This window comes from Lepus europaeus, chromosome 2, assembly GCF_033115175.1.
Source record: "Lepus europaeus isolate LE1 chromosome 2, mLepTim1.pri, whole genome shotgun sequence".
NCBI lineage: Eukaryota > Metazoa > Chordata > Mammalia > Lagomorpha > Leporidae > Lepus > Lepus europaeus.
The window spans coordinates 123,461,102-123,489,030 of NC_084828.1; the positions used below are offsets into that span (position 1 = coordinate 123,461,102).

A 27,929-nucleotide genomic window follows, 5' to 3' on the forward strand; every position below is an offset into this window, starting at 1 on the left:
AAAAACACAGCTGCAGATGAGGCTTGAGCCAGTGGATCAAATAATGTGAACTGAACAGTTCCTCTATCTCCATTTTTCAGATTTGATTTCTAGGTTTTGGCGTCCAGCTTCTGTGACTTTTGCCCTTATCATGTCGAGATAGGTGCTAGGGGCTGTCTGGGCACCAGGCTTCCCTTAACTCCGTCACTATCACCAGTATTCAAGTTGGCATCTTGACGTTTTCTCTGTGGAGGACACATGCTCTACCTTCAGAGCCTCTTCTGAAATGGAGGACACCCAAGTAGAAATTGGAGTCTGCTGGGAAGGGGATGTAGAAATGGATTCTGGATGATACCAAAATGTGTGTGCAGCAAATATGAACAGTCAAACCAAGATTAAATCAATTATGATTGCTTCTATGCCCTGTTTCTTTAGAACGTCAGTACCCTTCACTGGAAAAACTTGTCAATACTAAGGTGAAGACAAGAAAAATTGTATTCAGCATCCAAATTATTCAAAGGAGAATAAGGAAGCATGGTCATCTTCTTGATTAGCCACAACAGATTGAAGTTCATTTGGCAAGGGATTTTTTTTTTTTCCTCTTTACGCAGGTTCCTTTGCCCGCCATTCAGTAGCACTCAGTAGATATTCATAGAACCAAATGGATTCAACAGCATGGAAAATGCTTTACAAACAGTGAACACATAGCAGAGGGTAATGAATTATGCTTTAGGGAAAAAAAACAGGATGAAGTCCCACTCAGGGAGTGGCATCCCGGCCAGACCCAGACGAATGCACTGCTGGGTGCAAGTGTGGCAGGTTTGGAAGCTCTGGGCACTGGCGAGCTGGCTTCATTGGAAGCTCCAGGATGTGAGCCCAGGTAGACTGGCCAAAGCCTGAGCCTCGCTTCCAGATATTTTCTTCCAGTAGGTCTGGGGTAGGGCCCCCAATTCCATCCTTTGTGCAAGTTCCCAGGTGGTGATGGTGCTGCTGCTCTGAGACCACACTTTGTGTGGCAACTGTAGAGTCTGGGCATAGGATGGGGGACCTCTGTGCATCTGTGTGTTTGCCCTGAGAGCAGTACACTGTCATTATTTTTCTGTGTGCCTCTCAGTGCACTGAAACTCCTTAAGGAACACAGGACTTCTGTCTACATATTCACGTGTACTCCTTAGTATAGTGTTGGGCACATAGTGGGATTTCAGTAACAAATTATTGAATTAAGAAATGAATAAATAAACAAGAAACAAAAGAGAATAGAGACCATGAAGAACCAGGACCTTTGTGGTTTACAAAGTGCTAAAAGTGGCCGGACAGGATTAAGATCTAAAAGAACTGAAGGGGACTGGGGATGGGAGTTGACCTTGGATTTGGCCATTGGGACTTCCCAGTGACCCTTGAGGGTCAGTGTCTGGGGGTGGGAAGTGGGTGGAAACAGTTGTCTATTGTGGATTGTATATGGAAGGGAAAGTTAGGAAATGATCCTATGAATGGGGACTGACAATTCAAGAAGTTTAGGAGCAAACAAAGAGGGTTAAAGAAGAGTAAGAATGAGGAGGTGGGAGATGCGAGGGTAAACATGAGATAGAACCAGCCATGGAGGAAATTACAGCACGTGCTCCAGAGCATACGTGGAACACTAAGGACAGGAAGGAGGAGCAAAGGTACAGTGGAGTCGGGTGGGGAGTGCATTGGGGGATCACTGGCTCGCCCTGAAGGGCAGCTCAGTGAGGGGCACACATGGGTAGTATGGATATGCTAGTAACATATTGCTGCTGTGAGGAAGTACCACAAACAACAGTAAAACAACACAGATTTGTTATCTCAGTGTTCTGCAGGCCATAAGGCCGCAGTGGTCAGCAGGGCTGATACCTCCTGGAGGCTCCAGGGCAGAACCTGTAGCCTGGCCTCCTGCAGAGGCTGCCTGCACGCTGTGGCTGGTGGTCCACCCCACTGTTGCCTCCGCTTCCTTCCTCATGTCTCCTCTCTCTCTGTCCCTCCTCCCTCTCTCCTACAAGGATGCTTGTGATGGCATAGGGACCACCCAAATGAGCAGAATTACCTCTCCACCCTTATAACTTCTGCAAAGTCCCTTTGCCATGTAAGCAGCATATTCACCAGCTCCGGGGATTCTGATGTGGACGCCTCTGGGCGGCTGTTATTCTGCCTACGGCAGGTGGAATACGAGGACCAGTTGACATGGGAAGTGGGAAAGGGCAGCTAAAAGAGTTCACTCCTTGATTTCACAGAGGACACAGCAGGCATCCCCTAGTATGTGCAACCTAAGAAGAGGAGTAAAACAAACCCAATTTCTGGGTAGGTGGGTTCTAGCGAACTTCAAGAGGCACCTGGGGAGAATAACTTAATTAAGCTTGCTTCTCATGGGTAAAGGCTGGGCATGAAAGTCAATGGAGGCAGGATAAGCCTCACTTACAGTGAGAGGGAGAGGAAAAGGACTTGGGGTCACCCACCTAAAACAGAGGGGTCCAAGTGCCGGTGTTGTGGTCTAGCAGGTAAAGTCACTGCCTGAGGTGCTGGCCATCCCACACGGGCACCAGCTCATGTCCTGGCTGCTACATTTCCAATTCAGCTCCCAGCTAATGTGTCTGGGAAAGCAGTAGGAGCTGATTCAAGTTGTTGGGCCTCTGCCACTCATGTGGGAGACTCGGAAGAAGTTCCTGACTCCTGGCTTCGGCCTTGCCCAGTGCTGGCCATTGCGGCCATCTGGAGAGTGAATAGAAGGTCTCACCCCCCTCTCTCTTTGTAACTCTTTCAAAATAAATAAGTAAATCTATTTTTTTAAAAAAAGGGAGTCCAAGAGTGAGAATTAACCCACATTTTGCATTCTCAAAAGTTCCATCAGACACCGGTTATGGCCTTTATTTTATTTATTTAAAAAAAAAAAAAAAGATTGATTGACTCACCGCAGCCTGCACGCCCGCCCTGCGCTGCTGTACCATGGCCCCCACTCGCCTGCTTGCGCTGCTGCTGCTGTTCCTCGTGGGCGCCACCACAGAGTCAATCCGGGAGACGGAGGTCATTGACCCGCAGGACCTCCTGGAAGGCGGGTACTTCTCTGGGGCACTACCAGATGACGAGGATGCTGGGGCGCCCGGGCAGGAGCCTGGTGACTTTGAGCTGCCTGGCTCCGGAGATCTGGACGACGTGGAGGAGCCCAAGATCTTCCCTGAAGTGGTCCAGTCCTCGGTGCCTCTAGATAACCACATCCCTGAGGATGCTGGGCCTGGGAGCCAGCTTCCCACCAAGCCCAAGGAACTGGAGGAGAGCAAGGTTGTCCCCAAGATCTCAAAAAAAAAAAAAAAAAAAAAAGATTTATTTATTTGAAAGCAGAGTGACAGACAGAGATAGAAGCAGAGATCTCTTCCATCAGATGGTTCACTCTCTAAATGGCTGCAGTGTCCGGGACTGGTCCAAGCTGACACCAGGAACCAGGAACTCCATCCTGGTCTCCTACATGGGTGGCAGGGGCTTAAATACTTGGGTCACTTTCTGCCACTTTCCCAAGCACATTGGCAGAGAGCTGGATCAGAAGCAGAGCAGCCTGGACTGACACGGGTGCTCTGATATGCGACGCCAGTTTTGCAAGCAGCAGCTTAGCCTGCGACACCACGGTGCTGGCCCTGGTTATGGGCCTTCTGTGTCTGCCCAGCAACTCAGGCTTATGATACCATTTAATCCAGGCCTCTGATCACCTCCTGACCTCGCAGGGACCCTCTCCCTTAAGCAACTACCATTCTGGGGCCCGTGATAGGCACTCTCTCACAGGCCACCGAGCCTTTACACACAGCAGCGTTCTCCACCTGAGATGTTCCCGCAACACCACCGCTCTTCCTTGCCTGACTACGCTGGGCCTTTAGTCAGCAGCTTAGATGTCCCCCTGCAGCCAGAAATCCCCCCGCCCTCTTACCCCAGGCCCTGCCACAGCCCAGTTCATGCCGTAATGAGTTTGTCTGCAGTGGTCTCTCTCCTCGACCACCTATACTGGATGCAGATGCCTGAGACATGAGAACCATCCCACTCGCCGCTGTGCTCCCAATGCTTAGCCTGGTGCCTGGCACGTCGGAAAGCCCTCCATGCATATTTCTTGACACTGATGACCTCTATTAGTGCCTAAATCTGCAAAGAGCTCAATCTTTCACAAAGGCCTTTTTTTTTTTTTTTTTACATCTAATATCTCCTTTAATCCCGCTAATAACTCTCGGATGTGTAATTTTTTCCCCCAATGTACATGAGTCAAAATGAATGCTCTTGCCCCCCCATCAAGCAAGCAGTGAACTGTAAGACAGTCCAGGCTTGGAGACCGGGTCCTCGGACTCCCGGCTCCCTCCTCTCTGGTTCCGGGGAGGTGTGGGATGGGGAGGTGGACAGAGCCGCTTCCACTTGGGAAGACACAAAGGGAGCGCTTTGCTCAGGGCTGGCTGTGCAGGGCTGTGACAGGAGCTGAGCTCAGCCCGTGTACCAGGCAGACTTTGCAGACTTTAAGTCCTTGATTCCCCCCACAACTGGCTTCTCACTGTGTAACGGGAGAAGCAAACTTCCAAGAGGAAGTTACAACTTACAGCAGTGCTGGTTCCCAGCAGTGACTTGATGAGGTAGATTTTCACAGCCCCTCTTCGTGGTCAGCCTCTGCTGTTTCCCTCTGGTCACTTTCCAGGTCTCCCTCCTGGCCTCTGCAGCCAGACGGCCCTCCCCAAACCCGTGTGGCTCTGACAGCACCGAGTTCCCTTTGCTAAAGCCAGACGAGTGAGGCCAGGCCACATCCACAAACCCAGTGGATCCCTGCCGAGGGCTTCTTGGACCTCAATGCACCCAACACTGAGGTTGTACAGCCCTGACTGTACAGCCAAAAGGAGTTCCAGAGACAGTAGAAGGCATGGGAGAGATGACAGCCAGCGCGGAGCCAGCCAGGAGAAGAACCCAGGGGAGGCAGGAGGGGGGCAGGTGGGGCGCAGGTTCCCAGCGGTGTTGCGGGTGCTGAGTGTGGATTCCAGAATGAAAAGACAGGGTTAGGAAGCAGCAGCAGGGATGTGAACGCACCCCACAGTGCCAGCAGCCTTGCGGTGGGAAGGAGTTGTGTCGGAGTCCCTAAAGCCCACTTCCTCTCTGCCCTTGCTTGCGCTGGGCGCCTCCTGCCTTCCCCTTGCTCTTCCTGCAGCCAGGGCTCCCAGAGCCCCGCGGGGACGAGGGAGCCTGCAGCTGGCCTGGGGAGCTCAGGGACCGCGTTACCGGTTCTCCGCCCTTCCTTGATTACACAGTGGGAGAGGGAAATGGGGGAATTGTGAAGAGAGGCTTTATGGAGGGAGGCAGCTGAAGAAGTGGCATCGATCAGAAGTGCAGCCCGCTCGTGACCCTGTGAAATTTTGAGCGGAAGTGGAGCCAGAGGGGAGCTGTGGGCCTCCGCGGGGCTGTTTGTCCTGACGCCCTCCTCGCCCCCCACCTCCTGTGACCAGCGAGAACACAGCTCTCCTGGGCTGCGGGGCCACCCTTGGCTCTTGAAATACACATGATTCTCCGGGTAAAGCTGAGTAGTCCACCAGACTGCGAGGACGGCCCGGCTTCAAGGCTCACCCATCTGTGAGCTCCTGGGTGCGGCTGGCTGGGCCGGCAGGTGCCCTCTCTCCACCATTGCCCTCTGGGCGGCCCTCTTTCTCTATAACTCTGTCTTTTGAATAAAGAAACAAATCTTTTTTTCTTAAAGATTTATTTGTCTTTTGAAAGGCAAAGATATAGAGAAAGAAGGTGAGAGAGAGAGAGAGAGACAGAGACAGAGTTCCCTCATTCATTGGTTCACTCCTTAAATGCCCTCAACAGCCAGGCCTGGCCCAGGCTGAAGTCACACGCCTGGAATTCATCCCAGCTCTCTTACAGGTGTGACAGGGCCCCAATTACTTGAGCCACCATCTGCTCCAGTAGGAAGCTGGAATCAGAATTGGAGCTGGAAGGCAGGACCCAAACCCAGGCTTTCTGATACAGGATGCAGGCGTCCCAGGCAGCTCTTTAACTGCTGGATCAAATGACTGCCCAAGATTCACAGGTTTATAGATTTTTTTTTTTTTTTTTTTTTTTGGACAGGCAAAGTGGATAGTGAGAGAGAGAGACAGGGAGAAAGGTCTTCCTTTTTGCCGTTGGTTCACCCTCCAATGGCCGCTGCGGCCAGCGCATCGCACTGATCTGAAGCCAGGAGCCAGGTGCTTCTCCTGGTCTCCCATGCGGGTGCAGGACCCAAGCACTTAGGCCATCCTCCACTGCCTTCCCGGGCCATAGCAGAGAGCTGGCCTGGAAGAGGGGCAACTGGGATAGAATCCAGCGTCCCGACTGGGACTAGAACCCGGTGTGCCGGCGCCGCAAGGCGGAGGATTAGCCTGTTAAGCCACGGCGCCGGCCAGTTTATAGATTCTTAATGCTAGTCAAACTAATTGGAAGAGAAAATTGGGCCTGAGGACTAATTTAAGAGGGAGTGTATACATACCTAACTCGGAGACACATGGTACACTAGCTCTGTCTTTTAGTTTATACATTAAGACAAATGCATAATTAGAAGTAGTACTTGATTACATCTACTCAGGAAGGACCAGCGGAGTCAAGGCTGGACCCTGCCCTGGCCGGCCTGCTTTGGATGGCTCTGGTCTGGCTCTCCTCTACTGGGGCCTCCAGGTTACATTTACTCCCTTGCCAACAGAGCACAGTTCAGGTTCCCAGGACCTTGGCATTTCTCTGGATACCTCAGGCTTTCTGCAGTCCCTGTGCAGGCCTGGCCCCTGAGTCTGTTCCCTCAAGGACAAGTCTGCCAACAAGGTCACTCCATAGCCCTGAGGGGTGGCCTGGATGGGGCTGGGGGTGGGAGAGGGGCTGGAGTAGTCACATACAGGGCAAGGCTGAGGTAGGAAGAGAAGAAACGGGGAGGAGGCAAGAAATGAGAGCTCGTTCCATTTCCTCTACCGAAGCCCAAAATTTGAAGTTCACATCAGGTGTTCCTGAATGCTACAAAGGTGGATTTGTCAGGTAGGAGGCCAGAACATTCTATGCAGCTTCTGAATATTTGGGTATGTGGTTTGGGCTCGTCTAGTAGTACTCCAGCTCCAGATCCTGCCTGTGCTAGGGTGGTCCAGTAGAAGATTGCATTGGAAAGTGTGAGATTCCTCTCCATGTTCAAGCCACTGAGCGTGGCCAGTGCCGTGCAGTTGGGTCATTGGGGAGGAGTCAGCAGGTGCACCCATGGGTGAAGACCCTGGAATACCATAGCATGGGATTCTGCCATGGGCCCTCGAGAGGTCTTTGCAAGTCTCCCCTCCAGGGGAGACTTGATGTGAGCAGATTGGGGGTTTAGGACAATGCCTGCTGGCAGTGAGGAGGCTGGAATGACAGGAGAGGACTTGAGGCAAGGAGGCCAGCTTGGAAGCTGCTTCAGCCATGGAATGGGGTTTCCGCCCTGAGTGCAGGCTGAGTCAGCCTGCTCCGGGCCTCCATCTGTGCCGTCTCCATGCCGCTCCGCTCTCAGCAAAGTCAAGTCTCTCTCTGCGGTGCGAAGCCAGCTCCCAGCACAGCAGCACTGAAGACACCAGCCCAGGAGACGCCCAGTGTTCAGAAAATTAAGTCCCTCCTGACCCCAGGGTAATGCATCGAGGCCAAGGCACCACTCTCTATTCACGTGTGGAATGAACTTCAAGAACTCTCTCCTGCCAGCCTCACAATCAAATTTGGGTTATTAGGAATCCCCAGTAAAGTAATCAGCTTTTGTTTAATTTGTAAAATGGTTATTACCCTATTCATGGCTTTTTTTTTCTTTTTGCTCTTTCTATGAATTTAACTGTGCAAAGCTTGTATATTTGCCTTGAGAAAGCCAGCTTGTTTTTTCCCTTTCCTTCTCTCCTCTCTCCTTTCTTCTCTCCCCCTCCCCTCCTCTTCTCTCCCCTCCACTCCCTTCCTATCCTTTCCCTTCCCTTCACTCTTTCCTGCTCTCTCTCTCTCTCTCTCTCACTTTCTTTCTTCTTTTTAGAGATTTACTCATTCACTTGAGAGGCAGAGTTGCGGACAAAGAGAAAGGTTTTTCATTTGCTGGTTCACTCCCCAAATGGCCACAATGGCCAGAGCTGAACCAATCTGAAGCCAGGAGCAAGGAGCCTCCTCTGGGCCTCCCATGCAGGTGCAGGGGCCCAAGCCATAGCTGAGAGCTGGATCTGAACAAAAGCAGCCGGGACACGAACTGGCACCAGTATGGGACTTCAGCACCGCAGGCAAAGGCTTAGCCCACTGTGCCACAGTGCTGGCCCATCTTTCTTTCTTCCTTTCTCTCTCTCTCTCTCTCTCTTTCTTTCTTTCTCTTTTTCTTTCTTTTTTTCCTTCCTTCCTTCTTTCCTTTTTTGTTTTTCTTTATAGAGCAGCAGATAAACAGATTCTTGTGTGGTTCAGACTGTTCAGCTGCAGTTGAATGAAATTGGCACTAGATGCACATGCCACAGAGACCTGAATTTTCAGGGCTAGAACCTGAAAAATAAGGACTTGGAAATGGAATGTTACAGGAGCAGGAAACGTGTAAGCATTTTCCATTTCTAGCAGGCTCGGGTTCAGCATGTTGCCCTGACTTCATGTCACTGGTTGACACTTCTGCCACATGTGCCAGGGTCCTCTCGTGGCTTCCCCTGAGGGATGGAGAACGGCTCCCGGGTGCACAGGCAGCATTTACAGAACTGTTCATCCGTACGTGCCATTTACCACAACGTAGCCCTGTCCTTTCCTCCAAAAATGCTAGATATGAATATAAAGCTTAACTCTACATGCAAGCCAATTTTATTTTCCTCAGAAATGTCTTCTCTTGTGTCCTGTTAATTGTGTTGTATATGATGCTTAACAGATGCTTAAATTCATTCAACCACTGTGGGGTGAGGGAGAGCTTTTATTCAAATGCTACCCTGTGGGATAGGGGTGTGGCACAGCACTTAAGAATTACTCCATCCGTTTTGGAGTGCCTGCATTCAAGATCAGCTCAGCTTCCAATTCCAGCCTCCTGAAGACTTAACACACACTCTAGGAGACAGCAGGTGATGACTCAAGTGATGTCCACTTGGATAGAGCGTACAGATAGAGTTCTGTACTCCTGGCTTCAGGCTGGTCTTGTCTGGTCTGTTTGGGGCATTTGGGGAGTGAGCCAGCAGATGGAAGATCTCTCTCTCTCTCTCTCTCTCTCTCTCTCTCTCTCTGCCTTTCAAATAAATTTTAAAAACTAATAGCAGCAACAGCAGAATATCACTCTCTGCAATCATTTCTTTTTACCACTGTTGACGTGGTCCTCAAATATTCATTAACTCACCTTCAGGCAGACTTGTACTGAGCACTGGGTTTGTGATGGTGTTCCCAACAGCTGCTTGACCAGGGACGCTTTCAGTGAAGGCTGGAAGACAGATGTCTAGACCAGCAATAAATGGGATGCGGGAGGAGGGCTGCTCAGAGCCACGGGGGTGCAGCAGGAGCTGCAGGAGGAGAAGCAGAGCTGGGGAAGGCTTCCGAATGCAAGGACAGTTCCGTTGTGACCTCGGAATGACTAGGAGTTTGTCCAGCAACACAGGGTCAACAAGGATTCCGGGCAGACCAAATCGCCTGAGTAAAATCCCAGATGCAAGACAACATTTAGTATGTTAGGAAAACATTTGAATTCATCGTGGTTGAAGTGTGATGGGTTCTGGATGGGAGAGGGTTGAATGGGTGGCGGGGGATCAAGCGTGGGAAGATGTGTCAGTTCAGACACCATGCATGGAGCTTCAATCTGAGAGCAAGGGTGGGTGACTGAAAGGTTTTAAAGAAGGGCAGGGGACACAGGGTGAGGAGGTACTGGCTGGCAAGACTGAAGCCAGGGAAACCTGTTGGAGTGAGCCAAGTACAGGAGACTGGGTTGGTGGTCACCCCTAATGTCCCCATCGAGAGAGGCCTTCTCTGACCCTCGGCTCTCATGGAGCCCTACATTTTCCTTGTGTGCTATTTATTGAAATATGTAACTAGGCACCTCCGATACCATTCTTTGTTTCACTAAGTGTCACCTTTAGTAGACAGTGAATGACTCCAGGAAGGCACGGATTTCATCAGACTTGTTGGCACCTGTATTGCAGCACCGGGAATAGTACCTTGCAAGTGGCAGGGACATCTGTGAACAAGCAAATGAATGGAGGAACAGGCAAGGAGGGAAGGGGCAGATTTGTAGGGTAGCTGGGTGGACCTGGTGATTGCCAGTAAGGGTGGAACTGGCAGCCAGGTGGAGAATCCTGTCATCTGAGGATAAATGAGGCCCTTGGGGGGAGAGAGGGGACGGGAGAAGCAGATTTCTAACCCAGAAGGGTGGAGAGTATATTATGAGCTCAGTTTTGGGCAGATGGAATTGTGAATCAGATTTGGTTTGAATACTGAAAGTTACATTTAAAGTCTATTTGCCGGAAAAGTAACAAATCAAAAAAGCAAACTAGGGCAGGTTTTTGGCCTAGTGGCTCAGCCGCCAGGTAGACTGCTTGTACTCCTCATTGGAGTGCCTGGGTTCAAATCCTGGCTCTGGCTCTGGCTCTGGCTCCTGATTCCAGTTTCCTACCAGGGAAGACCCTGAGAGGCAATGGTGATGGCCCAGGGAGCTGGGCTCTAATCACCCATATGGGAGGCCTGGATTGAGATCTTGGTTCTCAATTTTGACCCAGTCCAGTCCTCATTATTGCAGGCATTTAAGGAGAAAACCAGCAGATTGGAGATCCCTCTGTCTTTTGTCTCTCTCAAGTGCAAAAATATGTAAATGAAGATATAAATAAATAAAGCAAACTAACAGCAACAAAAGAAATAAGCATAGCAGAAACAGATGGGTAAATCTTTTTTTACCTTTATTATTCAGTTTTTCACAGGTTTTCCTTTGCAATTCTTTTTATTTTAGCAGATAAAAACCATCAGTGTGCAAAGTGTCTGTGTATTAATATAGTGACTTTACTCCATGAAAGTGTCACATTTTCTAATAAGAATGATTGCATCCTTATATTCATAAAAGCATTAAAATCAAGAAATAAAGTAGTAGAATATTGTAGAAATAATTTTGCTGTAAAATTTTCTTATTACTACATTTTTGTGAACAAGACAGAAAATGGAAGCAAATGTGGGTGATCATTCCTTCTTTTCTATTTTTATCATTAAATACTTCGTATTTCTCCAAGTTGGAAGCTTTAAGTAAAGTTCAGAGATTTCTTCCATACCTACATTGTCCCATACCTGCAGTGCCCATGCTGGTAGGAAATGGGACATTCTTGATGAGGATGTAACACATCAATAGTTAATTTAGACAAGCATTTTGTAAATTCCGTTCTTCAACAAAAAGGCACAGATTAAAAGAAAAAGAAGCAGAAGCCTCTGAAGATTTTATTATAAATTTTAAATTCCAAACTTGGGAGATTTGCTTGAGGTCTAATGAGGGTGGTAATTCTAGAATGAGTGGAGTTCAGATTTACTGTAAAACAAACAAAACAGCTCACTTCTGAATTGATTTTGACCCAGTCCATTTTTCTCTCTGTTTCTTCTTGCTCCCCTTGTCCTCTTCTGTGTCTTTGTAGGGGATTCAGAAGTGTGTTCCTTTCCTAATCGGACATTTGAAAGATGCAACCAACAGTGACGTCATCCTAAACATCCTCATAGAGATAGCAGGCTCTGAACCAGCAGCTCTGAGTAGCTTTCTCCCGATGCTCAAAGAGATAGGTGAAAGATTCCCCTACCTCGTTGGACAAACGGCGAGGATCTACGGAGCTGTTGGGCAAGTGGACGAAGTAAGTTTGGCTTTTTTCATGGTTTCCTGGATTCTACTGGTACTTAATCCATTGATGCTCTATGACCTGCATATTAGTCTTGGGACTTCTGAGAATTCCCATTTAGTTTTCTAACCTTGTGCGTGGACAGTGACCTCTGTGTCAAGGTGGTAGGGTTTTGTGGAAGGTTCCAGAAGGAAGAGTGTCATTGCCAGCACATTACCTGAGGAAGAGGGAGGGTTGAGGTGCAGTGGGACAGCTCTGTAACAACAACCGGCTCATTTCTGGTTCAGTTCTACTTGACCCGGAGACCATTGCAAGCACAGGATGAGGTCCCGGAGATGACCCACCGATGAGAGGCTGTGGCTACAGTGCCTGCACTCAGTGTGTTCTGAGCCTTCTGGAAGATGTTATTTGGGAGAGTGAAATAAACGTTTGTGGATGTTTAAAAGTTCTAGGCTAAATATTTGCTTTGAACAGGGACAACAGGATGCTGTTAGAGGTTGTGGGGATCAGGAGACTAAGAAAGTTTCCAGAAATTCAGATTCTGAAAAATGTGGGCGTGCGTGCACACACACGTGCCAGTCTCTGATGATTTTATATTGGAATTTAGCATTTTTAATTTAAAAAGGAAAGCAAATATCTAATCAATAATCTATGTGCCTCTGATCAGATTTATCTCACTGTCAGATAAATATTAAATGTTCCACCCTTAAGTAGAATTTTCTGGTTCATCAAGTTCAACCTCTGCATGTTACATGGGGTGAAATTAAAACTCAGCCAAGTTACATGGCTTACCCAGACTCAGATCGGGTTAGGAACCCAGTGGGAATGAGATCTTTTGTATCCTTGGCATTTGATTTCAATTTTTGTAAATGGATCTTCGATGCTGTTTGATTCTGTTTCCACTGAGGATTCTGAGGAGCCCTGTGAGCCTGGGCCTCCTGCTGCTAGAAGCCTTCCCCCCGCCCCCACCGCGCTGGCTTCCAGAACAGGTGTGAGCACTGAGCTGTCACGCAGCCTGCGCGTGTCAACATGGGGATGAACCACGAAAGGGATTTCATGATGCTTGGTATAATCCCTTTCTGCTCACTGCTGTTGGGAATGGCCTGCACCTGCCGCTCTGCCCCTGCCTGTCACCGTTGCTGCCAGGAGATCGGCTGCTGGAAGTCTGATTAGGCCAACCGCAGCTGGCAGCTGTTCGCTGGATCTGCTGACCTTGCAGATCTTTGCAGTGCCCAAACATTCGACCTCTGAGGTGGGAGGCCTCGAATCTTTAAGAAGTATTTTTAATGTTCAGTAATGTACATTGGAGGGGACTGCCCTTTGCCCAGGAGATTTCTCTGTTAGTTAGAATAAAACCAAGGCACCAGCCACGTGCAATCATGTCCCTGTTTGTGTGGTTTGTCTGGGCCAAGGCTAACCTGAAAGAGAACGGTCAGCTGGGTGACACTCAGGCTGCTCCTGGTGGGTGCAGGGAGCTTGAGGGCTGGATGCAAATAGCCCGAGCAGCAGCCACCCCTCAGGATTCGTGGCAAGTTGCTGCCAGCACTCCTCTGGGTACTGATTTCTGAGGCTGCTCAATCCCTACAGACATGACATAGAGTTTACATATAATCCTCACTCTCCTGTAGGTGATCTCCACAGTGTTTATAATATTTAATATACGTGATATGTAAACAGATGTTATACTTCATTTTTTAGGGAATAATGATAAGAAAATAAGACTTCACATGTTTAGTACAAGTGCAATTTTTTTCTGAATATTAATGACCCATAGATGGTTGGTCCATGGCTGCAGAATCCCCCTAAACACAGGGCGTGCTGCAATTTGTTTCAAAATTCCAGTTTTCTTGCTTTTGTTCCCCAAAACAGATAAAACATTCTGGTGGCTCTGCTTGCCCCACCCCCCACCCAAAGCAGAGAATAATTGTAAGATCAAATAATGGCCAAATATATCCAGATATTGGGATTACATGAAGAGCTTTTAAATAATAAGTATCTTGGTCCCTGTAAAATGCCTACTAAGTCAAAATTTCCTGGAAAGTTACCCTAACATCTGGAATCACGGCAGCTTCAGACAGGGCAGTACTGCTGCAGATGTTTGTGGAGTGACAGTTGGAACCCCTGAGACACAATATTTAAAGTGTTTTCTCTTAGATTTAGAGTTAGGCCTTACCCAGCACCCATTCGGCCCTTTTCCTAATGAATTTAGTAATTCTCTAGACAACCCGGTAAAGCAGTTTAGATTAGGTGTGGCAGTAACACCCAGTTCCAAAACCATGACAGAGATAAACACCTCTTTCTGTCACACCTAAAGAAGTCTGAAGGGCTGTCAATCTGGAGCCTGGCTCCTCCCACTCGGTGGCTAGTGGATCCCTGAGCACACCGGCGCATGTGGCCTCCCACTCGTCCAGCAGAAAGGGGAGGGGGAGCAGGATGCTTCCAGCCAATGAGACACAACCTTGTGTTTACATCCTGTTGGCTAAATAGAGTACCACTGAGCAAGACTGCGTGTGTAACTGCAAAGGAAGCTGACACATGGTGACTGGTGACTGGAGTCAGGTGACCCCATTCCCAGCTAAGCAAGAGAGAGGGCAGAAGGAAAGGTGGAAGACAAACAACTGGCTGTGAAAGCTGCTCAAATTATTTCATTCCCTGGATCTGTTTTCTCTCCTCAAAACTAACTGCTTTACACTGAACTGCCTCCTTCTGGCTCTGATATTCTTTAATTTCATTGTCCTATTCCATTTAGGAAGAGTCTAATGAACTACCTAAAAATGTCAGGTAAGCTTCATTTAGAAAAAATATATATATATGGGGTGGGGGAAGCATGAAAAAGAGAGAGCACTGTGGCCTGCGCTGTGGCTTGGTGGGTAAAGCCACTGCTTGCAGTGCTGGCATCCCATACGGGCGTCAGTTCTAGTCCTAGCTGCTCCACTTCCGGTCCACCTCTCTGCTGTGGCCTGGGAGGGCAGTGGAGGATGGCCCAAGTCCTTGGGCCCCTGCACCCATGTGGGAAACCCAGAGTAAGCACCTGGATCCTGGCTTTGGATTGGCGCAGCTCCAGCTGTTGTGGCTCTCTAGGGGCTGACAGCTGATGGAAGACATCTCTCTCTCTCTTTCTCTTTCTCTCTCTCTCTCTCTCTCTCTCCCTCTCTGTAACTCTGCCTTTCAAAATAGAATAAATAAATCTTTATAAAAAGAGAGAGAGAAAGAGCACTCCTATATTCTGGTTCACTTCCTAAATACCCACAATGGCTGGGGATAGGCCAGTACTGGAATCAGGAGCCAGGAACGCAATCCAGGCCTCCCACACAGGTATCAGAAGATGGAGCTGGAATTGAACCCAGGTAATTTCAATGTCGGATGCAGGAAACTTACCCAATATCTTAACTGCTGGGCTGAAAGCCCACAGACAGTCTCCTCCACTCAGCAACTATGCGCTTTCCTTGTTTGTTTCCAATGTAGAAAATATTACCACTAGGAAATCCTTTTAGCTTTAAGGATGGCAAAAGCTCAGATGTCCTGAGAACAAATGTGGTAGTCTAAGCAACTAGTGACTGCTTAATTTATGTGAACCTGTTCAGCTTTCTTTTAAGATTTTATTTATTTATTTGAGAGGTAGAGTTATAGACAAAGAGAGGGAGAGACAGACAGAAAGGTCTTCCATCTGCTGGTTCACTCCCCAAATGGCCACAATAGCTGGAGCTGAGCTGATCCAAAGCCAGGAGCCAGGAGCCTCTTCTGGGCCTTCCACGCAAGTGCTGGGGTCCAAGCACTTGGGCTGTCTTCTACTGCTTTCCCAGACCAGAGCAGAGAGCTGGATCAGAAGAAGAGTAGCCTGGATGGAACCAGCACCCACCTGGGATGCCCACACCATAGGTGGAGACTTAGCCTACAATGCCAGTGCACTGGCCCTCCTTTCAGCTTTCTAAGTGAAACCTTAGGAAGCAATATTCCTAAAGACCAAGAACAATAGGCACAGTAGATGACAGACAGATACATAGATATCTAGATAGAGATGGTATGTTTTTACCAAAACTCAAACAGAAAGAAGTTACTAAGGTTCATCAAAGAGTAGGTATGAGGGCAGGCATGGGGTCCCATGGGAGAGGAAAGGCAATAAAGAGAGAGCAGCAGAAACCCTACCCTGAGCAAGTCCTTCCCACCCCTTCTATATGGAGAGCTGGGTCTAAATAAGGAGATTTTGGAGCGAGGGACCATCTAAGACACAGGACTAGTGAGCCATGGGACGTTTGGGTGTTATGGTAAGACAGCCACAGAACCCTAGTGAGCTCTGGCCCCAGCATCTTTTTTTTTTATCCTATTCTGGTATCACCTTAAAATTGACTTCATTTGGAAGTTTTCTCTTTGACCCAAAAGTAAAAGTTTCTGTTCTGTTCAGGAGTTTGGAGTGTCAGACAATTTCATCAAAGATTTTAGAAATACAGAAAAGGAGTCCAACTCTCAGATCTTGCTCCAACTTTTCAAATGTACCATCTGTGACTGACTGGAGCCTAACTGCTAGACCCCTCCCCTGCTGCCAAGGTTCCAGCAAACACTGTGGTTTGACCATTGAGGAGAGGAGGGGTCTCTTGACAGTATGCAATCATCAGCCCAGAGATGCCTCACAGGGTCGAGTCAGCCTGGAATCACACACGTTGTTAACTGGTTTATGCTTTACCTTCTGGGCTTGTACGAATGCAGATGTACGAACTGCAGGACTGGCTACCAGGAACCAAACCGGGTGTGCCTGTCTTTCAAACTGGTACCCATCTGGGGAGCAAACTGTTTGTAGCAGCTTGATAACAGCATCACAATTTTTCCATCTGTATTACACCCAGCAGAAGAGGGTGATATGCACAAAGCAAAAAATAAAATCCTACGGATCTTTATTTTCTCTGTCTCTGAAATTCACTCTGGGGTCCTTTTTGCCCAAGCGTAGGTAAACCCAGGTTTAATACCACGCAGGGCTTGTGTCAGGGCAGTGACTCAGAGAGGATTTCTAGGTTTGTGCTGGCATCTAAAGCACACCTGTGGGATGGTGCAACTGGGAAGACCCAGGAGCGAAAAAGCCTGCTTCTAGGACAGCTAATGAATTCTCGCTCCTGAGGTGCACATGTCTGTCTAGTAGAGGTCATGTTAGGTTCTCTGTCTCCAGGATTTACCCCAACCCCCTTCTCTGATATGCTCAGTTGAGGCAAATTCATAAACAAGAAAGAGCATGTGTTAGATTGTCCTACACGTAGCAAAAAATATCTGGGTCCTTTTGTTTTTCTCAAATGAGAAGATGGCAGTAAAGACCTCTGAGACGACAGCAGAACTGATCCCCTAGTAGCTGCTAAGGGTCCATCCCCAAACACACATCTAGACCATTTCTAGAAAGCACTTGGTACAGTGCTTGGCGTGTAAGAACTGCTTGCTGAATCTTGATTGACAGCAACATGAAGTACCAATCTACGTGGCTGCAGAAGGTCACTCTCTTCTCCTGCTGATCTTTCCTGAACCCCTTCGAATGTTGCTTCCAGTGTGAGTTCTTCCCACTTCCACTAGGAAAAGTCGATCATGCCCAGTCTATACCCCCACATCACTTTTGTTGTACCACAAATGTTGCACCAGCTGTGCCATGCTGCAGTTTTCAGGTCCAGGTCTATTTCTCCTCAATGAGTCTCTGGGTCTGCAGAGAAAAGATATTGTACCATCTCCAGGTGAACTCACTGGGGACCAAGAGAATGAATGAGTACTCGAGAGTGCTGCTAACCAACAACCTGAGGGTTGCATTCTGACTTGACACTTCCATTTGGTCACGCCACTGTCTCATTCTTATAGATGATGTAATTATAACCTAAGAGCGAGGAAATGAAAATGCTAATATGGAAAGAGTGGTATATTTCAGAGCCTACACACTTTATCCCTGATATCTAACAGGTGCAAGGTGAGAATGAGGGTAACATGGGGTCTTTCTCCTGAAAGCATGTGAGGAGGCTTGGCCATCTGTGATTCTGTTACCGGAGAATGGCAGGTTCTTGTCTTCGCTCAAGAAAAGAATTCAGGCGTGAGACAGAGAGTAGTGGAGTATAGGCTCACCACCTATAAAAGAGCTCAGAGAAGCTTGCAGCCGTTTTTGAAAAGAAACTCATTGCATTCTCATTCTCAATGCTGAATCTAAAATGACTCCAATTAAGACCAAGCCAGGTTGATGTTTCTTGCCTGTGGAGGACTGAAATAGAATGTTGGTTTCATTTTAGAGTTTCATTACTTGGCTAGATCTCCCCACCCTTCCAGGGCTCTCAGCCCACCTGCCAGGGTGGTTGGAGTGCGTGTCGCCTCTGTGCCAACAGGGATCCACATGGAAGGGAGACTCCATTAGGGATGGCTTTGATTGTTCTGACTTGAATTCCTGTGTTCTGGCCATTGACTTACATCTCAAATAAATGGACTGAAACCATGCTATTTTAATAGTCAGATCCTCATTAGGACTTGGCCTTGCTGGAAGCACCCACCGGTGTGCAGCATGCACTCCACTGCCCTGCTGTGCTGCTCCTCTCTCGCCTACCCCCACAGACCTGCATGGTGCAGACCGAGAGGAAAGGCTTTAAAAGGTCCTGACAGGTGATCTCATAGCACGTGGAAGGATGCTCTGCCGCTTGTTTTCCTTTAGCTGGAGACCAGCAGCCTGCACCTGTGGAGACTCAGATGGCACAGCCCTGAGCTCAGCCACCGCCTTGCTGGGTGTCAGATCCTGTGCCCTCCGACTTGTTTGTCTAACTGGCTGGAATATGCTGGCCCAGCACCCGGGAGTGTTTATTACATCCTCTCTGGGCTCAGAGTCATGGACGCTTTTCAACTACAGAAGTGACACACGTCTTGCCCAGGTCGCATTTCTGTGACATCCGGCAGACCTACAAAAACAGTTTCAGGAGGAAAAGGAAAAGAATGACAAAGGCAACAGAGAGCCGCGATCCTATCTTCATCCTGACTGTTGGAAAACATCCTGCAAAGTGGAGCTGGATGGTCGATGTGTACCTTCAGCTCACAAACCATGACCAAGATATGGGGGCCACTGTCCAAGAGGCAGGGCAGGGGGCTAAAAACTGCAATATCCGCAAGGACGATGAATTTGGTTAAAACTTTGGAAGGCTCCATTTTCCCAAGCCATAGTTGCTGTCAGTCAGCTGCTTCTTAATACTACAAAATTGCCATGAATTGGGTAAGGCTTTTTATTTTCCAAAAAAGAAAAATACTTACTGTTTTTTTTAATACTGTAAAACGTTCCATGCTGTCCATGAATAATACTACAAATATAGCCTTTTACAAATTGTAAAGCAAACAAACTTGGCAAATATCTCAAATAAATACCTTCAGATGAGGGTGCTCATATCCCTTAACCTCCTTCTCCCAATAATATGGGCTGCGCTGCTGATTCTTTCTGGCTTATGGGTGATGGGTCCCACAGAGGAGAAAGCTATGCCCCTCCCAGAAAGCAGCTTACGGTGAATGGGGGCTGGGAAGATGCACAGATGGTCAGAATTCCCTTGGTACTTGCCAGTCCTGACTTTTAAACTAGATCAAGAAAGAAAGAACTAAGCCACATAAGGGACTTTGTTATAAGTTTGGCTTTTAGGAGGACAGAGTTATGTCAGAGGCGGGGAGGAAGGAATCCATGGGGAAGTCACATCAAGTACAGCGGCAGTCAGCTGGGAGAAGGTTCTGGAACCTGCGAGTACAGGATGAATAATGAGAGGGAGAGAGCTGAGGCTGCAGGCGTCTGGGGCCGGGGTACGAAAATTCATTGATGAGCAGAAGGTTCCTGTTTTCTACCTTCTCTTTCTCAACTGAGTCACCCTCAGTGCCCAGGGGATCTCAGAACAGTATTTGGTTTCCTTAACACAGTGCAGCCAAGTAAAAGTAATCCTGTGTACCTCCTCGTTCCCAAGAAATGAGGGACTGGTAGAAGGACAAAGAGCCACCACAAATACTTGCAAATGTAGTAAATAATGGTTACAAAATTACATGTTGCAATAATTGTCAACAATGTCCTGTAATTATGAGAAGTAATTTGGGCCAATTGACCCAACCCACAAAGGGCCCTTGGTTCTCCCGGGAGCTGGGGCAGCTTAGCAAATCCCCTGACCTGCAGCTGCATGCAGCAGAGTATCTGCCTGGCCTCGGGATCCGACCCTGAGAAGTGAGCAGCCCGACCTCCACAGACTTCCTGGAGGAGGAGGCTGTCTCACTGACGCTGGTGGGAGGGAAGTGCCACTTAGTGTGAGGAGTGAGTGAATCCTGAATTCAGCAGGACCACTGAGTTGGCCACAGTTGGACTGGAGAGGAGGAGAGAGTTGCCAATTTCAGCTCAGATCCTGCCACTCTGAGAGGGCAGCAGCGCCCTGGCCCTGCCCGCAGCCCTCAGGCCTGAATCCCTTCAGTAAGGCCAGCTATTTCCAACTGCAGCAATCTGCGTGCCTTTGTTTTATGCCTCTCCCCAACTCTGCAGGGGAATAAATGACAGGATAGGCACCTGAGGACTTAGTGTTCCCCCACTCCTCAGCAGCCCTGAACCAGTGATGAGAGGTGGTGTATAAATACCCCAATTCCCTCACCCCTCAAATGCGCTAAACTTTCCAGGGTGCTTTCTAGCTCTTTCCCTTGTCTTTCTCACTCTTCTGTCCTCTTCCTGGTTTCCTGCAGTACCCAAACAAGCAATTTGTGCTTACATCATCTTAGGGTTTGCTGCTTTGGGGGAACCCCATCCAAGACAAAGGCATTTCCACAGCCTTCCCAAGGCCATTGCAGTCCGCCCTGCTCAGAATATTCCAGAGTGGACACCGTTTGCAGAGTTTAGCATCCGATTGTCTTCAGGTTGTGTTTGCTATCCATTGACTTAGTATGTGAATGTACACACTTTCAGCCCAATGTAAGCGTTATGATGGAAAGAACCGTGCTTCATACCTCCTCATGTCCCTGGCAATCCCTCATCCAAGTAATGGGCTCAGAGCATGTGGCCCAAGATACTCGCCAACCACCCGGTATGTAGAGACCGGGCGTCTGGTGAGATGGGAGGCCATGTTTGAGGTGGGCCAAGAAAACCACAGACATTGGGTTCTAGTCATCAGTGTGGCCGCTGATTTTCAAGATCTGTTCTTGTTTCCAAATGGTGCCCATAGTGTGGTCCCTAGACTGGCATCATTGGTCCTCACCCAGGAATGTGAATCAGAATCTAAATTTCACAAGATCCTGAGGTCATATGTAAGCACTTGAAAGTGCGAGAGTACTGAGTACTGAGTGCTCAGGCCCTGCAAGATTTATCTGATTCAGCACACCCCTGGGAGGGTCCAGGTACACCCACATATGTACATATATGCATGACGATGCATAAATGCTCACACACACACACAGCCATAACTTCATAGCTTTCTTTGCAGAATTCATTTGTTTTAATGTCAATAATCAATAATTCTTAAAAATTTATTGTCTTTAGCAATCTTAGAATAAACAGGAAACCAGGGAACATCAAGCATTATTTTTAAGAAGGCTTTTATTTAATGAATATAAATTTCATAGGTACAACTTTAGGAATATAGTGATTCTTCCCCCCATACCCGCCCTCCCACCCCTACTCCCATCCCACCTCCTTCTCCCTCTCCCATCCCATTCTTCATTAAGATTCGTTTTTAATTAACTTTATATACAGAAGAGCAATTCTATACTAAGTAAAGATTTCAACAGTTTGCACCCACACAGATACACAAAATATAAAGTATTAAGACAAGCTTTACTATTCCTTCTCATAGTAAAACACATTAAGGACAGAGGTCCTACATGGGGAGCAAGTGCACAGTGACTCCTGTTGTTGATTTAACAATTGACACTCTTATTTATGACATCAGTGATCACTGAGGTTCCTGTCATAAGCTGCCAAGGCTGTGGAAACCTTTTGAATCCACAAACTCCATCAGTATTTAGACAGGGCCATAATCAAAGTGGAAGTTCTCTCCTCCCTTCAGAGAAAAGTACTTCCTTCTTTGATGGCCCCTTCTTTCCACTGGGGTCTCACTCACAGAGATCCTTCATGCAGGCCACTTTTGCCACAATGTCTTGGCTTTCCATCAAGCATTATTTATAACATGGCTTATGAACATGTATGAGACAGCGGCTATGTGGAAGGCACTGTAGGAAATGCAACATTAAATAAGATTCAATCCCTCTGCTGTTGAATGGGCCTTTGTTTTCATTCACTTAGAATGACCCTTCCCTGGGCAAACACTGTGTTATGTTGACACTATGTAGAATGTTCTCAATATTCCTCACACCATCTTCACTCCTGTATAAAGAGGATGTCTACTCCTAATTAACAGTTAGAGAGAGAGACAGAGACAGACAGACAGCGCTCCCATTCACTCTCCCCTAATGCCTGCAACAGTTGGGGGAGCTGAAGCTGGGAGCTGGGAACTCAGTCCAGGTCTCCTATGTGGAAGGCAGGAACCCAGCTACTTGAGCCGGCACTGGTTGGCTACAGTGCCTAGTCTACTTTGTGCTGCTGTAACAGCGTATCACAGACTGGGTAATTTAGAAAGATCAGAAACTTACTTGGCTCACACTTCTGGAGGCTGAGAAGTCCAGTATGGGGGGGCCAGGCATCTGACCAGGGCCTTGTTGCTGTGTTATCCTATGGCAAAAGGCAAAGAGAGAGAGACAAAGAGGGTCAAACTTATCGTTTAACCAGGGTCTCCTGTGACAACAGCGTCACCCCACTCACGAGAGGAGAGTCCTCATACTTCTTCATGCTGTCACCTGGCAATTAAATTTCAACACGAGTTTGGGAGAGGACAAGTATTCAAACCAAAGCAGCTACCAGTCCTTCTCCCGGTGACTAGTAAATAGGAATTAAGCCAAAGGGGTGAGGGATGAGTAAGAGTTACAAATGTTTTCTGAAGGAAACATGAGGGTACTTCATACAGTTCATGGAAACTAGGGTTAAAAGATGTCTGTTTTGGTGCCAAAACTTTTTGAAGTCCATGCATACTTTTTTCTTAATATGCATTTTCTTTGGACTTTTTGAAGGCCCCCTCATTTGCATGGATTTCAAATTTTCTTTTTCTCTCAAGTAGACTTCTCATTCCATTTCCCATGCACTTTTTTTTTTTTTTTTTTTTTTTTTTACAGGCAGAGTGGACAGTGAGAGAGAGACAGAGAGAAAGGTCTTCCTTTGCCATTGGTTCACCCTCCAATGGCCGCCCCGGCCGGCGTGCTGCGGCCGGCGCACTGCGCTGATCTGAAGCCAGGAGCCAGGTGCTTCTCCTGGTCTCCCATGCAGGTGCAGGGCCCAAGTACTTGGGCCATCCTCCACTGCACTCCCTGGCCACAGCAGAGAGCTGGGCTGGAGGAGGGGCAACCGGGACAGAATCCAGTGCCCCAACCGGGACTAGAACCCGGTGTGCCGGCACTGCAAGGCAGAGGATTAGCCTAGTGAGCCACGGCGCCGGCCTCCCATAAACTTTTTAAAGTTCCATTGTATTTACCTTCCTCCATCTTAGGAAGTAAAGAGGACCTCAAAGCAAGATGCATGGATTTAGTATCCTGTGCAGTAGACAAAATGGAGAACAATGGGTACAAATAGATGACTCCTCTATTCTTCCATTGAGATACAGCAGGATTAAACCACGGGTCCTCTCAAAATCTCAGAGCAACCCTATCTAAAATGTCTGAACTGTTTTTATTTTATTTCTTCTGTTTACATTAAGTTGAGCTCACAAATGGGTGGACAATTTGGAAAGTCATTGTCTTCTCTGGGTAAACATGTTTCAGATTTTTTCTTTTAAGACACCTTAACTGGGAGTTAACACAACCCCGTCCTACCACCTGCAACTTGTTTCATCATCCAATAATTCATTCTTTCATTCAGAAAGCAGTTAAGGCCATTCACAGTGAAAGCACAGTTGCTATGATACCAAAAAGATTAACCCAGGGCAAAATCCAGGAACTAAACAAGGAGAGTATTGGAGAGATTGGTGGATAAGGCACCAGAGAAATTGTACCAAACTATCCTAGCTAAAGATATCGCCAATCCCAGATAAGGTTTACAGTTTTGCAAAGCACAGTTTTTCATTTCATTCTTCCATATAAGAAATTGTGTAATACACACCAGATCTTTGTCTAATTTGTATTTTGGAAGTTACAACCTAACTACCAAGAATAAAACATCCTGGCTATTTCTTTTGGAAACAGTAGGTGCAAATAAAGATAGGTACCTTCATCTAGTTATGTAATGAGTAAGTTATATCAGGCAATGAGTAAATTATGAAAAGTTCAGCTGCAGCTGATATACACTGCAACTGAGTTAAATACTACCACATTGTTCCCTTGTCTAATGAGCAAAAAGTACGTACTATTTTTTCTTGGCAAAAAGTTGAAAATGTCTTTCTTCCTTTCTCTCTTCTTTTTTCCTTTATTTTCTTGTCTGTATTTTTGGACCTATAATAAGCATCTTTCTGCAAAATGGTTTCCATGATTGGGCCAGGAGGTTTGTGGTTACTCTTTTCTCTCACTCAGTGATTACCCCACATTTGCTAAACAGATATTGTGTAATTAAAGATGGGCTGCTTCTTTGAGGACTGTAGAAATTTTTGAATACTAAATACCCAGTGGTCTTTCAGAAAGTTTGTGTAATTGAAGCAAAAGAAATAGTGGAACCATTGTTGAGGATAATCAATGAAAGGTCATTTACATGAGGAGACTATGTGTGGTAGAAGGAAAAATTCTGGCTCAGAATAATTCATTCTGAGTCCCTTGAGCCCACACAAAGGCTTTACCTTTAAGAGGGTAAGTTCCCAAGCCCCCAGTTCTTAAAGAGTAAATCTGAACTACAGAACCTCCAAATCTTTTATCAAGCTACAAAATAGCACTATGTTTGAAACTCAAATTAGGTGGACTTCTACAGGCTTTAGGTCTGTAAGTATTTGGGAGTCAACACAATGAAAAATGCTAGGAAATAAGCTCTCAGCCCAAATAGAGAGGGACTTGGGTTTTAACCATAAACACAACCACACTGAATGCTATGTTGGAAAAAATGACTTCCAATTGGAAAAATTTAATTGATGGGAGACCATGTCCAGTTTTTGCCCTTTTAAAAGATCAAACTAAAGGCATAGGTAGTTTCGTTAGGTGATTGTTTCAAATAGCATGGATGTAAAGTTAAGCTACCTCTCATCATCTCTGATTTCTATTTTAAATCCTAAATCAATTTCATTCAAACATCTTTTTGAGAAGACATAGTAAGTTCCACAGTTAAATAACCCTAAGCCGTAATTGCTGTATAAATACAAAAATTATACATTTGTGTTTTTTTTTCTTTTAACAAGGGTGGAGTTTGCTTTAGCACTCTGTGCCAATGCATAGAACTGAATTCAGTTGAACTGAATCCAATGTTTCCTTAGTTTTTGCCATGTTACAAAATTTGAGGGTTGGCTGGCGCCGTGGCTCAACAGGCTAATCCTCCGCCTTGCGGCGCCGGCACACCAGGTTCTAGTCCCGGTTGGGGCGCCGGATTCTATCCCGGTTGCCCCTCTTCCAGGCCAGCTCTCTGCTATGGCCCGAGAAGGCAGTGGAGGATGGCTCAAGTGCCTGGGCCCTGCACCTGCATGGGAGACCAGGAGAAGCACCTGGCTCCTGGCTTCGGATCAGCGAGATGCGCTGGCCGCAGCGGCCATTGGAGGGTGAACCAACGGCAAAGAAAGACCTCTCTCTCTGTCTTTCTCTCTCACTATCCACTCTGCCTGGCCAAAAAAAAAAAAAAAAAAAATTGAGGGTCATAGAAAACAAAGGATACATTTGTTTTAATCAGCGATTTCTCAACTTTTATTACTGGATGCATTTTCAAAAATGATTTTTGTCCAGACAGCGTATTTTACAAGGCATGATTTATTACCCCTTCTGGTGCCCACAAAAACTGTATTCCTGAAGTCATGCAAACTGGGCCATGAGAGATGATACAGGAAGGAAACTGACTTCCTTCACATGTGATGGAATAAATATTTAGAATGGGTAAAATATGTTTAAAGTATAATACAATTTTATTTATCAATTGGTATGGAAAAAGTTTCAATTACCCTGAGATATACATATAGAAAATTTGAGGCTTGATCAAAGGATCAAAGAATGAGTAGAATAATGTGACTTTTTAGAATGCTAATTTAGAGTCAGCTCAAAGTTGAAGGATTGTACACCTAAGAGAGATATTAACAAGATTTTTGTTTATTCATTCTCTATTTTATCCTACAAAAAAGCATTCTAAGAAGTTTGCACTCTCATTGTTCTGTTAAAAATATTGAGTATGATAAACTAAAATTTGATGGCTATTCTTTTTGAAAGCATTTTGTGTATAGTTTATGCTAATGTTTTAAGGCTAAAAGAGTATGCCCTTGTCTGGGCAGCATAATTTTTTTAAGGATTTTATTTATTTATTTGAAAGTCAGAAGTACAGAATGAGAGGGAGACATACACACACACACACACACGGGGAGGAAGAGAGAGAGAGATCTTCCATGTGCTGGTTTACTCTGCATGTATCTACATTGGCCAGGGCTGAGCCAGGCTGAAGCTAGGAGCCAGGAGCTCCATGCAGGTCTTCCATGTGAGTAGCAGAGGCCCAAGCACTTGGGCCATCTTCCACTGCTTTTTCCAGGTGCATTATCAGGGAGCTGGATCAAAAGTGGGTAAAGCTGCTGCTTGCAGTGCCGGCATCCCATATTGGTGCTGGTTTGAGTCCCGACTGCTCCACTTTCAATCCAGTTCTCTGCAATGTCCTGGAAAAGCAGTAGAAGATGGTCCAAGTCCTTGGGCCTCTGCACCCATGTGGAAGACCCAGAAGAAGCTCCTGGCTCCTGGCTTCACATCGGCTGTTGTGGCCAACTGGGGAGTGAATCAGCAGATGGAAGACCTCTCTCTCTCTCTATGTGCCTCTCCTTTTCTCTTTGTGTTAACTCTGACTTTCAAATAAATAAATAAATCTTAAAAAAAGAGAGAGAGAGAGAGAGAGGGAAGTGGAGCTTCTGGGATTTGAACTGGCATGCTTATGGGATGCTGGCATCCGAGGCGGCAGCTTTACCTACTACTCCACAACAGCAGCCCCTGGCATAAATTTTAAGAATGAAATTTACTAATTGTATAATTATGTTGGAATTTATAGATTCTGAATAGTTGGATCCTTACTGGCTTCCTACTTTGATAACAGCAACTTTTTAAAATAACACAAGAGAAAACTTTTACTTCAGAAATAGGAAAAAATTGAAAAAGTTTGGGGAATGATGGCAAAGAGAAAAAGATCTAAACATCTACAGGTGATGAGCTACAGGTGGGCTCTGGTCACTAGGAAAATGCCAAGTTGTACTGCGTTTTGATTTAGCCATGTAACTTTTAACAGATGACTTATTTATTTACAGAAATGAATAGAGAAAGAGAGTCAGAGAGGCAGAGTGGAATCTTCCATCTGCTGGTTCACTCTCCAGTAGTTCAGAACCGCAAGGGCTGTAGCAGGCCAAAGCCAGGATCCAGAAACTCCAGCCAGGTCTCCCAGGTGGGTGTCAGGAACCCAAGTGCTCGGACCATCTTCTCCTGCCTTCCCAGATGCATTAGCAGGAAGCTGCATCAGAAGCGAAGGAGCCAGGGCAGGACCCAGCACTCTGATATGCCACGCAGGTGACCCAAACAGTGGCTTAACCTGCTCAGCTACAATGTGTACCCCCATGTAACATTTTAAAGAGGGAAGTTGACTTTCTTTGTAAAATGTTGAATATGTTTCACTTCCGGGAAAATTTTTTTTTTTTTTTTTTTGCAGGTTACAAGACATTAGCGGTCCGCATTTACATATATTGAGTTGCTTTGGAGACTTCTAAAACTTTTAAACTCTTAACAATTCACAAAATAAATTAACTAGGAAAAAATTAAGGGACTATGTAGCTTCTGAAATGACCTGTTTTAGTTTTCATAACAATTCAAATATTTCTACATGCTCATTTAGGATTTTTGACACTCCAGGAATAATAGCTAACATCTAGTTAGCATTTCTGTGTGCCAGGCACTGTTCTGAATGCCTTATGCTTTTAACTCACTGTAAGATTGGCACTCTCACTAGCCTTGTTTTACAAACTGAGCCATGGGGAATTAAATTAC

At 46.6% G+C, this 27,929-nt stretch overlaps 2 protein-coding genes across 3 annotated transcripts in view; both read left to right on the forward strand.

The window, feature by feature from the left end:
• Positions 1 to 27,929, forward strand: part of VEPH1 (ventricular zone expressed PH domain containing 1) — a 260,419-nt gene that overhangs the window by 82,502 nt on the left and 149,988 nt on the right. For both annotated transcript variants that reach the window (XM_062178364.1, XM_062178372.1), the window contains exon 5: positions 11,568 to 11,777. In XM_062178364.1, the coding sequence (XP_062034348.1) occupies positions 11,568 to 11,777 (210 nt within the window). The remainder of the gene's footprint in view (positions 1 to 11,567; positions 11,778 to 27,929) is intronic.
• LOC133777242 (syndecan-4-like) lies at positions 2,938 to 3,285 on the forward strand (the record flags this gene model as incomplete). Its single annotated transcript, XM_062216733.1, has 1 exon — positions 2,938 to 3,285. A coding segment is annotated over exon 1 (348 nt), but the record flags the coding sequence as incomplete, so codon positions are not given.